This window comes from Chlamydotis macqueenii, chromosome 21, assembly GCF_036417535.1.
Source record: "Chlamydotis macqueenii isolate bChlMac1 chromosome 21, bChlMac1.mat, whole genome shotgun sequence".
Taxonomy (NCBI): Eukaryota; Metazoa; Chordata; class Aves; order Otidiformes; family Otididae; genus Chlamydotis; species Chlamydotis macqueenii.
In genome coordinates, this window is record NC_141576.1 from 2,914,576 (window position 1) to 2,930,470 (window position 15,895).

The window sequence follows — 15,895 nt, forward strand, 5'->3', positions numbered from 1 at the left end:
GGAGGTTTGGTATTCCTGTGCTTTCCCACAGCTATATTTAGCTGCTATTTCATGTTTTGCTGACCTGATTTTCAGCAAGTCCCCTTAGAGGAACTGAACTAATTGGTTCATGTGAAAGTGAATTCTATCCTGAGAAGAAAAGGCCTTATGGCAGGATAAGGGAACATGAGGACCAGTGGCCCTGGACCTGTGTCCATCTGCTGTAGATGCTGCCCAGACTTAGCAGTGGCATGAGGGAAAGCTGCATCTTAATATATTGAGGAGCTGAATTCAGAGCTGGTTTTGTCTTTGTATCATGTGTGTATCATTCAGTAGGTTATGGGCATGCTTCAACACATCCTTATGCCCCAGCCTTGGGGACAAGGAAGAAGTTTTGGCAGCTGTAGGAGCACACTGCTGCTCTGCCCTGAACTCTTGCAAATGGCATTGAGGAAGCATTCCTCTGAAAACATACATGGAGCATTGTCTGCCTCAAGCTGCAGGCAGGTTGAGACAATCCCTACTTGGCATAGAGTTAATACAGCTGCCCCCCAACAGTGGGGATCTTAACTTGTGACCCTGCCTTTTGAGCAAGTACACTGGTAACGGTCCCTTTTCCTTGCAGATGCAGGAGTGATTGAGAGAGAGGAGAGCTTGCATTCTCAGAAAGAGACTGTTGTCCAGGAACCAATGGTAGGTAACGCTGTCGTGCTGTCAACTGGATGCAGCCCTAGCTCTGAATATGAATCCAGCTGTCCCATTTAAGTTGATGCTTTCCCAGAAGTTTCTATACCATGCAACTCCAAACTCCTTGGTTCTGGAGGGATTCAGAGAGATAACAAAGACAGGAGTTTTTGTTTTTTTAGAACAGCTAATATGTTTGGAGAGTTGCAACTGAAGTGCTACAAGCTGGCACTTCCTGCTTGCTGGTGAAGGCAGCAAGCCTTCTGTCTCAAAGGGATTTCCTGCCTGGTATTCACAAGAGGCTTTTCTTGTCCAGATGCCAGATGATGCTGCAGATCCTGCCCAGGATCCCAATAACCAAGGTGAGGATGAGTTTGAGGAAGCCGAGCTGGAGAGACCTGACTTTGAAGAGAAGGTGGGAGGTTTGGAGAAGTTCAAGGAGCCCAGTGTGAAAGAAGAGTCTAAGGAGAAGCCACTGAAGGTGATTGACATGAGGGCAGCCAGATGGGGTCAGGGAGAGATCCCCAGCTATGAATGGGGGAAAGGTAGAGAGCTTAAGGACTCCAAAGAAAACATCATGTTCCTGGATGGATCCCTAATCCTACTGCATGGTTATGGCAGGCAGGAGAAACCTCTTTGAGTGAGAATCAGTGGGCTGGTCAGTACCAGAACTTGGTGTGTCCCTGTCCTCTCTGCTTGTTGAAGTTAACCCTAGCATTTACAGCACCTACGTGGCTGGAGGGACATTGAATATGAGACAGCTCACTCTACAGCTATTACTGCAAAGGTGCTGTATCTTTTCAAGGACTTGAGAGACCAAAACCAGAGACAATAACATGGGTCTGTGCTTGGGATCTGGTCAGTGCAGCCATTGCTGTTCCTGGGATGGGTGTGCAGCAGGCTCCTGGCAGCTGTGACAACATGTAAGAACTCTGCCTGCTTGCAAATGGAATCCATTTATTTTGCAAAGTGCCTCTTGCTGTCTGAAGCCAGACTCTGCATCAGGGAAATGTTAGCTTGTTTTGACAAGCAGCTGTGTTGCTTGTTTTAAAAAGGAGTGTTTTATCTGTCTAGCTCTAAAATCATGATTAATAGTGAGATTTTAAAAAGAAATCTAGGCCAATGAAATCAAACAAGAAAGATGCTGGCACCAACGGAGCAACACCTCCTTAAGATAAGTGAAAATGTAGAAACAATTAGTGACATAAATGCCTGACTTCCAGACAGGACTGGGCTGTGCTCCCTAAAATTCTACCTTAACTTGTAGAATCCCTGCAGTCCTGGAACTTGATGCATAGCAGCATGTGCAAGGGTCCTGGCCTTGGGATGTTTCTGCTGCAAGAGAAGCCTCTCTCTCCACAGTGGATGGAGCTGGGCAGTTGCTGCCAGCAGATGGGAAGAGAGACTGGGTGGAGAAATGACAAACGGAGTTTGAGTTGCCTCATTGTTTTTCTGCTGACCCCTGATTCCTGATCTGTAGCCCAGTCTTCCAGACCTAGGGCTCTAGGGCAACAGAGCTGTATCCATGGCAAGGAATGGAAGAAGGTTGGGGCAGTGTCAACAATGCCTGACTCTGTATTTTTCAGGATGCTGGCAGACCTGCCAAGTCCAGGGAGGACCCAATGGATGACTACCAAGAAGATCAGGAGCAAGAAATTGTATGACACCAAGGTTCTTCTTTCCCTCTCTGGTGTGATTGTTATGTTGGTATATTAGTAGTAAAGAGCTGAGTATAACTCAGCTGTTAGGAAACCAGATGTGACACTGGTTTCAGTTTTGTCTCTGCTCAGTGAGGTAGATCTCCAGAACAAACCTGGAGCCCACTTACCTCTGCTCCCTTTCCTTTTTCAGGTGTTCAGAGTACCCTCTGTGCTCTGTCACCCTCCTTATTTCTTGCTGCATCAATCTGCAGCAGTTGAGCTGTGAGCTGCTTACCAAACAGAGCTGGGGTGAATTACACGCTGTGCTGGTGCAGCTAGGCAAGATCAACGTGTGTTTCTCCAACCACCACCCCAGGTTTATTCCTGTGGTGAGAAATTCCCTGGGAGCCCTGTAGTCTGCTGCACAGGTCCTACTGGGTCTAGCCTGTGTCTGTGGAAGAGCTGGGGAGAACTACACCTGTGCTTTGAGAAGGGTCATTGGGTTACAGACAGCAAGTCAAACAGTCGGGGTGGCAGGAGAATGTCATGTCCCACCCCTGAGGCAACTGTGGTGAGAGGTGGTGTTGGTTGGGCTGCAGCTGCCAGGAAGCAACTGTCCCTCTATTTGGCTGGAAACAAGTGTTATTGCTGTGTCTCAGAGCCCCAGGACTATTGTAGTCAGTGACAACTTCGCATTCTTCTATGAGACAGATTGGAGACCACCAAAGACTGAGCATGCGGCAGTGGCAACAGGCTGAGATGTTAAAATTGTGTTGTAATGCCAGGATATTAAATGTGCTTAAAATGAACAGGCTGATCATGGCAACACAGGCTTCTTACCTCTGTGTCTTGATTAAGTGGCCTGCCAGTGACACCTAAAGGTCCCTGGCAGAGATGGATCTATCTTATTTGCCTGAGTTTCCCAAGCTGGGCTGGTATGATAGAACAGCTATAGTCATAAGCAGCATGGTGCACAGGGTCTCTGTTTTCAGGCCTTACTGATTTTTTTTTTCCCTTCCTGGCTGTTCCCTCTGCACCCAGGAGAATCATGGAGGTGAGGTGGATGACAATGATGACCTGGAACTTGTCCAAGACCAGAAGGACCATGCAGGCATACAGCGAGCTGATGGCAAGAAGGATGACTACTACTGAAAGATGCTGAAGGAAAATGGAATATGCTAGGAATGAGGGGATGGGAACTCCCCCTGGGAACTGGTCCTGTATAAAACACTGCCCAGAACAGACCAAGGTGGGAGGAGAACTGTCTTCGCAGTTACTGAGCAGGGTGCTTGCAGATGTGCATTACATCTACGTGTGTGGGGCCATTGCTGCCTCTTTGGTCAATAGCATGGAAGTGCTCTCAGACTGCAGGAATGATTTTATCCTGCTGCTTCTATTAGAAGCACTTTTTGATTTATTTTATTCTTCATCCTCTTGTTTCCCCTATCCCCTCCCGAGCTGGAGAGTTCTTTAAACCCCCTGGGCAGCAGAGGGGTTCTTGAACTGGTCCATGAACTTTATAAACTGATGGCTAATACAAAGGAATACATCTTCATAAAATATTTTGCTCTGTAGTTTTTCTTTAAAACATCCTTTGCTCCTATCAGAGTAAGGTGGAGAGGAAGCTAGCCTACTTTTTTCAGGAGTAATGCAAGGGTGATAACTAACCATGAGCACCAACAGAAAAGACCATGTGCCAGCCAGTGTTGATGTGTGCATGCAGATATATGAATTGACTGGATCCCCTTCCTGGTGCATAGACCCTTGGCGGTGACTCAGCAGAACCCTGTAGAGTTCTCCTTTTCTTGGCTTTGAGCTGTGACTGTCCTGCTGGGTCTGGAGCCTCCCCATCTAATGCTGCTGCAGCCTGGGTTCCTGGAGATGTGGGCTGGCCTGAACTAAGACAGGCTCTTCTGTGATGGTAGCAGGGACTGCCACACAAACTACAACCCTGCACTAACCTCTGCAGGTCACCAGAGTGAAGCACTTCAAGGCACAGCTGCCAGTCCCTCTGGGCTATTCTTTTTTTTTGTAGCATTTTGATGGTGTGGATGCCCCCAGTGGGATACAAACAAAGTATGGGAGGGGCCAAACTATCCACTGCTTAAAATGCATGCCAGCAGGATGGGAGCAGATGACATTTGTGATGGGTGTGTTTGCTCAAACCTTGCATTCATGATGCAGCTGTGGCATCCCAGCAGAGCTTTCCCTACTCTGCCCTCCTCAGGCTATTGGCAGAATGTATCAGCGCATATCCCAGCCTGCATGTCCTCCCAGACCCATAACCTCCTCCCTCTCTATCTTCCTGACACACACTCAGCTTTTGACACTTCCCTAGGTTGTTCAGGATTCCCAAGCAAGCATGAAAGACTTGCTAAGGATGAAATTTGGTGTGGGAGGGGACAGTAAGGAAAAGTAGGATGGTAGATAGGAAGGAATATTTGGAACCCAAATAATGCAATCCCATCCTGTTCAGCTTCTTCCAAGTGTCCCAACATTTAACAGCAAGCTAAGAAATTTCGTTCCTTCTAGACAGATCTTTTTTCATCAGCAAGTTGGGTATTTCTAGTGTTCTGTTGATTCAGTAGATTGAAATGTGTGGTGCTTTGCTTAGTCTCCAAAACACACCTTGCCTGACCTTAGCTAGAAAGAAGGAATGAGTCAGCTGGAGTTTCTGGAATTTAAAATGGAGGCAGCTGAAAGGAGAATGGGCTTTATGATATCTCAAAGCCTGGATCTGGTTTACTTGTATGAATATGGCAGAGCTATCGCATTGCCTACCTTATGCAAGACCCATGCATCTGAGGATCTCCTACTTCCTCAGCAGTGTCAGAAGTCTTGGACTCTGGGACCTTGCTCATCAAAAGCAGCTTGTGGTTGAATGTTGTAACCTGATAAAAGATCAGAGGAGAGATCTTTGTTCCCTACTTGTTAAGCTTTTTTTTTTATCCCTTGTTTTGGGGCATATTTACTAAGCACTTTTAGATACTTGGAAAAACAATATTTATCTCCAGTAAGCTTGGTCTTTTTCATTCAGACAGCATTGATTTTTTTCTTCCACTGGTTCTAGTGGAGCTTTAACTTGTAATAGGACTTTCTGATTCTTTGTTTTTATTCTGCTTGTGTTTCTTACCAGCACAATCAGCTGTACTGGTCGAACTCTGGGGTAAATTTGAGTAGTTAATGTTGTTGGCTCCCTGCTTGCTTTGTGTGGAAGCAACAAGGACTCTGCTTTTCCAGATGCTACCCTTTCTAGAGCTACAGCATCAGGTCAGCCAGATGGCACTGCTGGTTATTATGGAGTGCAGTAGAATCATGTTAGGACCTCACAGACCTGACCTGCTGCTTGCTGAAAGTAGGGAGGATGTACTTGTGCACTGAGACCATGAAGAGACTCATTGCAACACTTTTCAACTGTCTTCCAAAACCATGTGAGAAGACAGAAGTCCTCCCAAGTAAATACTGATGATACTAGCTTTTGGGAGGACACAAGTTGAGAGAGCTCCTGGCTACAGACTTCTATCTGCAGCTGTGCCTAAGCACCTTATCTCAGTTAAGTTAGTCAAATGCAGAGCAGCCCAGCCACAGTCCCTGTAGAGTTGCTGTCAGCAGCAGTTCAGCTGCAACCCACTACTTAAGATAAGAGCTTTGTCAGGCCTGGAAAAGGAGCATTCTCTGTATACTGCTTTTACTTTTCTACACAGCTTTCTCCAGGATCAGAAATCCAGGAGTGGTCCAGCTCCTATTTAAATTACGCTATTTCATTTGAGAGGTTCAGCAAAACACCAGTTTATAAATAGTTTTCTGATCTTTCCATCTTGTATCATTCCCTAGAATAACATGCTTTATGTGTAGAGGTATCCAGGCCTCTGTGTGTGCGCAGATCTCCAGAGAAGACAAATGCTGTTCTAGGGGCTCTCTGCTCGTCATACTACTTGGTATCTTTGTGGGCAAAATAACCAAAGGTGCCAGAAGCAGAACAGCAGCCAGAGTCCGTTCCAGGGAGTCTAGAGTATAGGAAAAAGTCTGTTAGCCAAGTGCTGTAGCTGCTCATGTAGCCTGCTAAGGAACTCACTGCAAAACTGCACTGGGGTGCAAGACATCAAAAACTACTTGCAATGGCTAATGTTGTATTAGTGCTTTTTATTACCAACCTTGCTGTATGATGCAATACTACTCAGCCTCCACTGTCTGCTATAAATAGCACATTCAGAATAGATTAGCTGGAGTTGCAGTTATCGGTTCAGATGCATCCTGATAAAAAAATGCCTCCAGTTCTCAGCTGGGCTGGTAAGATGTCATTGTTTCACAGGTCAATGCAGGATCCACAACCAGTACTGTCTGTGACATGAGCTTCAAACCTGCCTGCCCAAGCTGTCCCAGTGAGATAGGTAGTGCGGTTACCTGCTGAATTTCATTCACTCCTCTTCCATGCTTCTCTTAGCCTGTGACTATCAGAGTGCATAGGTTCAGACCCTACTGGAAGTGAATCGAGTGCTGGAAATAGAACCCTGTGGAGTGAGGCTCTCTGCTGATTCAGAGACGGCAGGAGCCATCTAAATTAGGAGGCAAATACTCTGCTTTTGCATGTCTAGGATGAGTAATCCTCAAAGTTATGACTTGGAGGGAACTGTAACAACTCAGCCCTAAATGTAAAGCTCCCTGCTAGGAGGATGCTTTAGCAACCATATGTCACATGCTGCCCTTAGCTGAGAGCGAAGCATCTCTGCTCTAGGGATAGTCTGCCCTGGCTGTATCCAAGACTAAAATTAGCACAGTGCTGCATAAATTGTTAGCTGTGGGTGGTTAGTGCTTCCTTGTCTGGCTTGTTGTGAGTTGCCCCCACTTTAATACTAGTTCACTGTGTCCTCTAACAGGAGATGAAATGGGAGACAAACCCAATGAAGGAGAACCAGAAAATCAGAATTTATGGTGTTGGGTCTGTCTGAAGGCCTGTAAAACAATATGGGATGCTACTGATTTTGATATGCTGCTTGGGGGTTCACTGCTTAAGGCAACTACTAGTGTTTTACCTGAGTGGCAAACTGTTGAAGTAATACACATGAGAAGTCCAGGCTGAGTTTTATTGCAGACTGGGGCACAGAGAAAGGTCTTGGGAAACAGCTGGATTACTAAGAGCAAACAATGAGACAAAGTATTCCCATGAAGCCAGTGCTGGCAGACTGACCAAGCCAAAGCATCTGTTTTTCCTTGTCTCCTGCATAAATAATTTTCTTTTGCTTAGAGACAATGCAAGGCTAAAGGACACAGTGCAGTATAAGATGTGGTTAACTTGTAATGTTGTTACAGATTTTTTTTTTTAATGGGTTACTCTTTGTTTTCCTTTGGACTCCAGCAAGATGATGTAGATTGGATTCCTGTGAACAAACTTATTTCCAGGGTTCACATGATGTCAAAGTATTAAGTGGTTTGGCCACATCTTTCACCAGATGATGAGTATTAATAGTATATTCTCTGCCCTTACAAATAAAGGCATGGATGAGGAAAACATATGCCTACAATTAGTTAAATGAAATCTGTTTAATGAAGCCTACTGCTCTGTAATCCACTTCTTGGAAATCTGTTTAGAATTATTAGGCTTATTCATTTACATAGCATTTTTAGGGATTCAAATGTGACAATATAGTAGGAGTTTAATGAGATGTTTTCTCTAAGGCATCTGAAGTAGTTGGAGGAGAAAACACCCTAAACTCTTGCATACTGTAGGTATGAACTGTCTGCATATCCCCAAACCAAGAATGTTCCCTCATTTCTAATTATATATATATATATATATGAGAGTTGCTTAAGAGCAACACTTGTTTCTGAATAGTTTGAGTGAGACTTGCTGTTGTAAAACTTAAGGATTAAATATGATTTTAACCTAGACTGATAGTGTAGGCCTGCCAGGGAATGAACATCCTTCAGTGCTCATTCCTTCTTTGCACCTTGCAATAACGTATGTCTTTTCACCTCCACCCACATCTCTGTCATTTTACACTTGACCACCTCTGGAGTGAAGCCTGCCAGTTTTGCTGAACTCCGTGCTGCTCTAGTGTTAAAGAATATCAATATACATGGAAAAGATGAGGTAGGTTTATGTATCTCTGATGGGTTGGAGTGTCCTGTATCCTTATATTTATGTGCCTGAAGAAAATCTGAAAATCAAAGGAATATGTGTTTATGCAGATGTCTTTTTATAAAAAGGACTCTGGGTTTTAGTGCAAGGGACAGTTATAAGCCAGAAGGTCTCAGGATGACAGTGATGGCACAAGGATACACTCAACAGCTTTCAGGATCACTTAGGTCTGTTCACTGTTCTGTTCAACAAACTGGTTCCTGCCTATAATCACAGAACCAGTTATTCTCATCATAATATGTAAACAGCTGAATGGAAGTCAGTATGCAGGTATATTACTGCTTTGCATGATTCAGAGGTTCAAGACTTGAACCCAAGGGAAGAATATGATTTCATATTCCAATTTCTGGTAACTTTGGCAGTCATTCTGGGAAAGACATCTGGGGAGGCTTCCACAGCTTTCCATGAAATTAGATATCTCTGTTTAGCTGTTTTTTCCCTCTTCTACAATTTCAAATGCAAGTATGGGATTAAGTCCAGAGTTAAGTGGTGTGGCACTAGCAATCAGGTGTCTTCACTGCTGTGCCAACCATTTTCCTTTCCTGCACCAAATGACAGACCCTTCTGTTGGATGTCTCAACAGAAGAACTCAAAGTGGTGTTGCTTATGATCTGCAACACAAAGGCTGGTGCCAGATCTCTTCCCTGATCACTGAAACAATGACAGCTGTGTAGTGCAATCTGTTCTTAATAGTAGTTAGGAGAACTGCACAAAGTTTAAGGAGGCAAAACTTGCTTGGTTTGGCTCCAACCATCTCCTGAACACCCACACATTTCTCAGGAAGGGCTGTTGGATCTTCAGTTCTGCATCCTAGCTGGAACTTCCACAGGTAAGTTTGCCTCAGCTACCATGAAGTGCCTTCAGCAGCACAGCACCTCCTGTTGTTCTGTGATAACCAACCGTTTTCCAAGGAGAGCAGCCATTACTACAACTTTAGCATTCTTTTCTATGCTGATCTTTTTTGTTTTGTTGTTGTTGATTCCTTTTGATACCTCTTGGTATCAAAAGAGATTTCTAGGAACTTTCTATAGGCTAGCAGACACCCTCCCCCAACATTAAATTTGGTTAAAAACTAGATGTGGAAGTAACTTATGAGACTTAAATTATGTTTAAAGATTTCCTTAAACTATGTAACTTGAAAAGGCAAGTGTTTCAACACAGGAAAAGGTGTCCTGATGTGAGGCAGCTTGGTCATGTTGATGTTCAATGCATCAGAAAACAAAACTATTTAAACAAGTTCCACACTGCTGTAAATTACAACTTGTATATTCAAGTAACACCTTCAATGAAGTCCAAGGTGTATGATTTGGGTTTGGTTTTTGTTTAGGCTATGAAACAGAAATATGCTTCAGAATCTTATTTTGTTATATTTTAAACTTATATAAAGAAAATAAACACTTTTAAAGAAAACTTATTGTAATCTGTAGATTTTATATTTAAAACCAATGTGTTTTAACTGTGTAAAGTAGAACAATTATGTTATAATGTAAAGATAGACAAATGTTTATGTTCTATAAAAACTAGAACAGGACACTATGTAAAATCTGATCAAAACACAAACCAAGAAAAAAAAACTTTTTTTTTTTTTTTGTGTGGAATGAAATTTGTAACCCAAAAGACACGACTTAAAGCAGCTTTTGCTACTTTAACTGTTCAAAGCTTCGGGTAAGTATGTGTTTTTACTATTGTTTTATTGGATATCTCTTTTTTTCCACATTTAGGCAAGTTAACACTGTAAATCTTTCAGGCATTACCATATACTGCTGGCATAGAGCGCTGCTCTGTCTCCTCCAGCCCTCTTCTGTGCTGTAAAAAACAGCTGGCTATAGATCAACTGCATGGATTCAGGGTTGGCCCTCCTGCAGAGAGAGGGGAAAATGGCATTTGTTAAAAAACAGGAGTAAGAGGAGTTACCTCTTTCCTTTGGTCTCATAGACTAGGGTGTGCAAAAGACCTACAGCTTTATCACTGCTCTTTCCTCCTTGGGGACTTGTGTCTTTCTCCCTATATTATATCCTTGATGCGTTTCTCTGAATTACTCCCAAGGGGTTAAAGCAGCCTAAGTCTGCACATGTAACCATTAAAAAAAAATTCCATGTAACCGCCATTTATTTGAAAAAAGTCTGCTTCAGCTGGAAGGGAGCTCTGCAGCTTCCTGCAACCCTGTCCGGTGTCACACCGCTGCTGGTTGTGGGACCCCGGGGGCCCAGGCAGCCCCCGCACCACCTCTGTCCGCCACCTGCGAGCCGGGCCCGGGCCCCCGGGGACTCAGCAGCGAGGCCGGACGGGCCCCCCAAAGCTCGGGGGTGGGGGAAGGTCTTGCGCCGACCCCCTGCTAGCCCTTACCGGGGGGCGCAGGGCTCAGGGCACCCCAGAGCCGCCCGCAAAGGGCTGGGCGCGGCGGGGCCGGGCCGTCTGCGCGTCCTGCCTGCGCTGCCCAGCGCGGCGGGTGCTCCGCAGCCCAGCGAGAGTTAACGGCGGAGCCGCCTCTCCATTGGCGGCCGGCGGAGCGGCTGGCGGTAGCCCGCGTTTATAACCGGCGCACGGGGCGGCCCAGCCCTCCGCCGGCACCGCGGCTCGGCTCCATGCCGCTGCGGCCGGCATGCCCAGCCTGCTGCCGCCCCTCCTCGCCCTGCTCTGCTTCGGGGCGCCGGCGCCCGCCCTGAGGGCGGCGGCGGCGGGGCCAGCGCCGCCCGCCTCGCCGCGGCGGGCCGAAGCGGCGGAGGAGCCGTGGTGCCCCTACAAGGTGGGGGGCGAGGGTTCGGCGGGCGGGCGGCTCTGCTTCCGCACGCCGGTCCGCGGCTTCCAGTGCGCGGCGCGGGCCTGCCGCGCCCACCGCTCTCCGGGCGGCGCCTTGGTGGCCAACGTGCTGCGCAACGGCAGCGTCCTGCTGCAGTGGGGGCCGCCGCGCACCTCCGCCGGCCTCCGCGGCTTCGCGCTCAACTGCTCCTGGGACGGCACCTACACGCGTTTCCCCTGCGACAGCGTGGAGCTGGGCGCCGCCTGCCGCGACTACCTGCTGCCCGAGGCGCACGGCAGCGTGCGCTACCGCCTCTGCCTGCAGCCGCGCTACGCCCCGCCGCGCCCCGCGCCGCCCGCCCAGTGCGTGGAGTTCCGCGTGGAGCCGGCCGCCATGCGGGACATCGTCGTCGCCATGACGGCCGTGGGGGGTTCTATCTGCGTCATGCTCGTCTTCATCTGCCTGCTGGTGGCCTACATCACCGAGAACCTCATGAGCCCGGCCCTCGGCGGGGCCGCCGCTCCGCGGCGCGCGTAGCCTGCAGCGCTGCTCGGCGGGGCCCGGGAGCGGAGCGGAGCGGAGCGGGGCCGGGGCCTCCCCCGTCTCTTGTCAGATCGCTTCTCGCAGCGCGCCCGGCGTCGCCTTTCTGTCTCCTTCAGGGGAAGCGGGGGGGCAGAGGTTTGCCAAACTGTTCTTGCAGCGGTTTTGGCCAGGTCCTTGTTTGAAGTGTTGGGCGTCTTGGGTTTAGCTTCTCCGAACTTCCAGGATTGGGATTTTCCTCAATATTTGGAGCTCTTCTTCCTCCGAGGGTGGCTTTTCAACCTGAGCCATACGTGGTTACTGAACTCACGGGATCTCGGTGGGTTAGAAATAAATAATGGCAAAGGTCCACAAGTGCCAGAAAATTGTTTTTAAAAGCAAGCGACAGATCTTATTGAGAAGACTCTCCAGAACACCCTTATTTTAAGCCTATGCCTAAATCCCCTTGCTTTTAAACATGTGCTTTAATTTTTTTTTTTTTCCTGATGGGGGGAATGTTGATTAAGTCTGTGGGAGAACAGACTGGTGGAACCACAAAACCTGTAGCTAAGCGTGTGTTTGATCCAAAGCCCACCTAAATCTCATGACTTAAGTGGGTTTTGTATCGTGCCTTACGTTGTTCACAAGTTCTGGGACTTAGACTGGCCACTGTCCAAAACAGCCGGGGTTTTCTGGTCAGCTCGAGTGACCGTCAACATCCAACACCAACTAAACCTGCTTTTCTCCCGTTAGAACTGTCATATCGGTAATTTCCACAAAGAGCAATGCTGAAGGGACAAATTTAGTATGAAAATTCCGTTTTCTTGTGCAAGTATGAGCCGATCCTTAACTATAAACGAAGTACAATGTAAATGAACACCACCACTGCCCTCTGAAATCCCATCTTTTAGGAATGCGGTGTGCAGCTACGCATCTTAAACACAGAACTCACTAATGTTGTAGCCGAGTGTTTTGAGCGTAGGAACACTCCTTGTTAACTGCTCACTCAGTGCTGTAGTAAGTAAGGTTTTAGCCATACTCTAGTATTAATTCTATTGTGCCTTAGTGCTGAGAACTTGTCCTACTTATATTGGTACATCTCTTCTTGTAGTCTTCATAGACAACTGTATCTCCCCTCGTGTTTTTGTCTCTGAAACTGGTGGTTGTTGGTTTGTTTGTTCGGTTGTCTGATCATTACTTGAACTTTAATATATACACAAAATTAGAGTAAGTTACCATCTGAGAGGTATTTATTTAGTGAGCTAGATTTTACTTAGTGTTGTGTGTAATTGACCCCTGTAACAGAAAATTACTTTCTGTCACTTAAAACTGAGCACCTAAAGTGAAAGCAGGGGAACAGCTCTTCTGTAAAGCGGTATTGCTACTAAAATACATCGGTGTCATTTGTGACCTGTTTGTGTAAATGTTTATCACTGGTGAATGACCCCCGTGCTTTTCTTTGTGAAAGTAGTTTGTGAAGTATAAACTTGCTAGTAGAGGGTAGATATAGAAAGTATATGGAATCCTTAATAAAATGCAGTATTTGTAGAAATCACAATCCCTTCAATAATTAGAGAGTGGCTGAAAAACTGAAGGTCTATATTTCATCAGGCAGGAATACCTTTTATTTGTTTGTTATTCTTGCTTCGTTTTCTTTCTCACATGCAGCTAAGTTTAACAGTGTTCTTGTTTTATTTACTTTCCTGTGTACTTGATGTAAGCAACCTGACAATATCTAACATCGCAGTAACAGAAAGATGGTGTCATTCATTGATACTGAAGGACGATGTCATAATTTTTCTTTTTTTTATTCTTGAGGAGATTGAATGCTCAAAGAAAAGGCAATCAGTTTTTAAGAGCATTAAGACAAATTGTATCTAGCGGTTTAGTTCAGTGACTTTGAACACAGGGTAAATTTGGGTCAGAGGTCTTGTAAAGGTTTCAAGTCAGTCTTTCCTGTAGCCAGTTCTGCGCAGAACTGTTAGAGTGGCCCTGATTTTGTATCTCTGTCAGCTTCTGTCAACCAGTGTTACTGTTCTGTTCTTCATCTTGTCGTGAATTGCCAGATGTGAAAATTAAATGTATAAATAATAAGCCTTGTACCACCTTGGCGTTGACCTTAATAAATTAAGATAATAATGAAAAGAAATGAAAACATCACAAATATGTAATGGTTCAAGATCTTGTTTGACTCAAAGTGAGCAAATCTGCTTAAAGACTGGTCATAATGATAATCCATTGCCTACTGTAAAATTCTGACAACAGTGAAACGAGATTTATTCTCTGAATACTTGATTTTTGTTTACTAGAGGTTTACGATAGGATCACAGGGTAATTCAGGCTGGAAGGGACCTCTGGAGGTCATGTAGTTCAGCCTCTTGTTCAAAGCAGAGTCAGCTGTGAGATCACACTGGGTTCCTCAGGGCTGTATCTGGTCTTGCCTTGAAGGCTTCTGGGGACAGAGACTGCACAACCCCTCTGGGCCATTCTGCTGCCTGAACTCGATCATGGTACTGTCCATAATTGTTAAAAAAAAAAGGTTAGGGCTAGAGAAAACATCTAGTCCAGCCTGAAAATATTCTTGTCAAGCAGGTCACAGCACCTGGTACAAGAAACTCATGATCTACATGTCCAAGAGCAGGGGGAAAAGAGGCGTGAGACTCAAGATAATCACTTCAGTCTTTCAGATATACGAAGCCAGAGGTGAAATTTTGTATGAAAACTCACTGAGCCATTAATTATGGTAGTATGGTAGCCAAGTGTCTTTGGTTTTGAATATAAATTATCCCTATTTGACCTTTGAATGAGCTGCCCTTAGCTCCTAAATCCATCTTTGTTCACCAGTTCAAGCTACTTCATGTGCAGCCAGCACTGTCCATTGTGGTAACACTGATTTAAGGCTGAGGAAACTGAGCACCAAATCGAATTTACAGTTTTGTATGTGACTGTTCAGTAAGACACCTCTGCAGGTGTCAGGGTACAGTTAGGATACAGTTGCCTGCTAAAATAGCACCTAGTAGGTATTATAGAGAGTTATTTGTAGTCACCTCACATCGTCATGCATCTGTCTCTGTGGATTACATTGCAACAGCATGCTGGGCAGAGGATAGACAAGCCAGAGCAAAATATGCAGAACAAGAATGTAAATCTTGATGGAAGAAATTATGTAATTCTCTAAAGGATTATTTTAATAGTTTTTTTTTTCTTTTCCGTGCATTATAAATGGGATGTGGGAAACAATATCTCATAGTTTCTCATTAATTTTCAGTGGATTAAGTTTTAATTAGATGCATCTTGGTGTCCGGAAAAGAAAATCAAAAGTATTCTCTATTTCATTTTATGTGACATTAAGCAAAACATCTGCCGACTCATTCATAACCATGTTTTTTTTTCCTTCATCACAAGTATAGACATATCCTCCATCATGAGTATAGACATTTCTTTTTGGCAATAATGGGGAAAATTACATATATGTAGACTTGATATTAATTTGAGTCCCACAAGCCTTTGTGAGACTGCACAGTTAAAGAAAGCTTTATCCAGTACTTGCAGCAATTCCCAAAACATGCACAGTACCTTGTAGAGTTATAATCAATCCTGGCCTGTCCAGGCAGCAATAAAGAAGTGGCAGTATGCTGATTTAGAACTGCCAGGAAGCTGGCTGATATACACCTAATGCTTTGGGGAAAAGTGGAAATAGCTTTTAAGGAAACCACACATTCTCTGTATTACTCTACAAGTACCCTGGTATTAAAAATCCATATGGTACACTCTTAGGTGGTATATGGTCCTGCATTTATCTGGTAATTTCCAGTACAAATACCAAGCCATACCCATTTCTGCAGGAGCTAAAATGGAGAGCGATATGCTCATTAACAAGCTTTTTTTTTTTCCTTACCCTGTGCTAAATGTGAGGAAAACAACTACTTAAATGTAAGCAGCTCAAGCTCAGCCTGACCCCAACTTTGAATTGTCTGGAGGAAACAGTCTGTGCCTCAGGCAAAGAATCTCTCTTAATTCCATTATGATATTTTTTTGTGGTACATAAAAGGCAAGGCTGCTTGGCTTTATTTGGAGGTGCGAGTGAAAGCTGGTATTTTGCTTCCATGGAGACCTGGAGTTGTAGTCTTACAAGACTGCAAACTGCTGCTATATTTTGCCAGTATGTTCCGAAAGAAAGGCTAGGAAGAGTGG

At 45.2% G+C, this 15,895-nt stretch overlaps 2 protein-coding genes across 2 annotated transcripts in view; both read left to right on the forward strand.

Moving 5' to 3' along the window:
- Positions 1–9,846, forward strand: part of LOC104482916 (uncharacterized) — a 35,380-nt gene extending 25,534 nt beyond the window's left edge. Inside the window, exons 11-14 of the mRNA XM_086764643.1 lie at positions 605–672; positions 980–1,144; positions 2,250–2,321; positions 3,345–9,846. Coding sequence (XP_086620769.1) covers positions 605–672; positions 980–1,144; positions 2,250–2,321; positions 3,345–3,455 — 416 coding nt within the window. The 3' untranslated portion in view covers positions 3,456–9,846. The remainder of the gene's footprint in view (positions 1–604; positions 673–979; positions 1,145–2,249; positions 2,322–3,344) is intronic.
- Positions 9,847–10,795: 949 nt separating this feature from the next.
- Positions 10,796–13,865, forward strand: FNDC10 (fibronectin type III domain containing 10). The gene has a single exon (XM_086764720.1). The coding sequence runs from the start codon at positions 11,045–11,047 to the stop codon at positions 11,717–11,719; it is 675 nt and encodes a 224-aa protein (XP_086620846.1). The 5' UTR covers positions 10,796–11,044; the 3' UTR covers positions 11,720–13,865.
- The last annotated feature ends 2,030 nt before the right edge of the window (positions 13,866–15,895 follow it).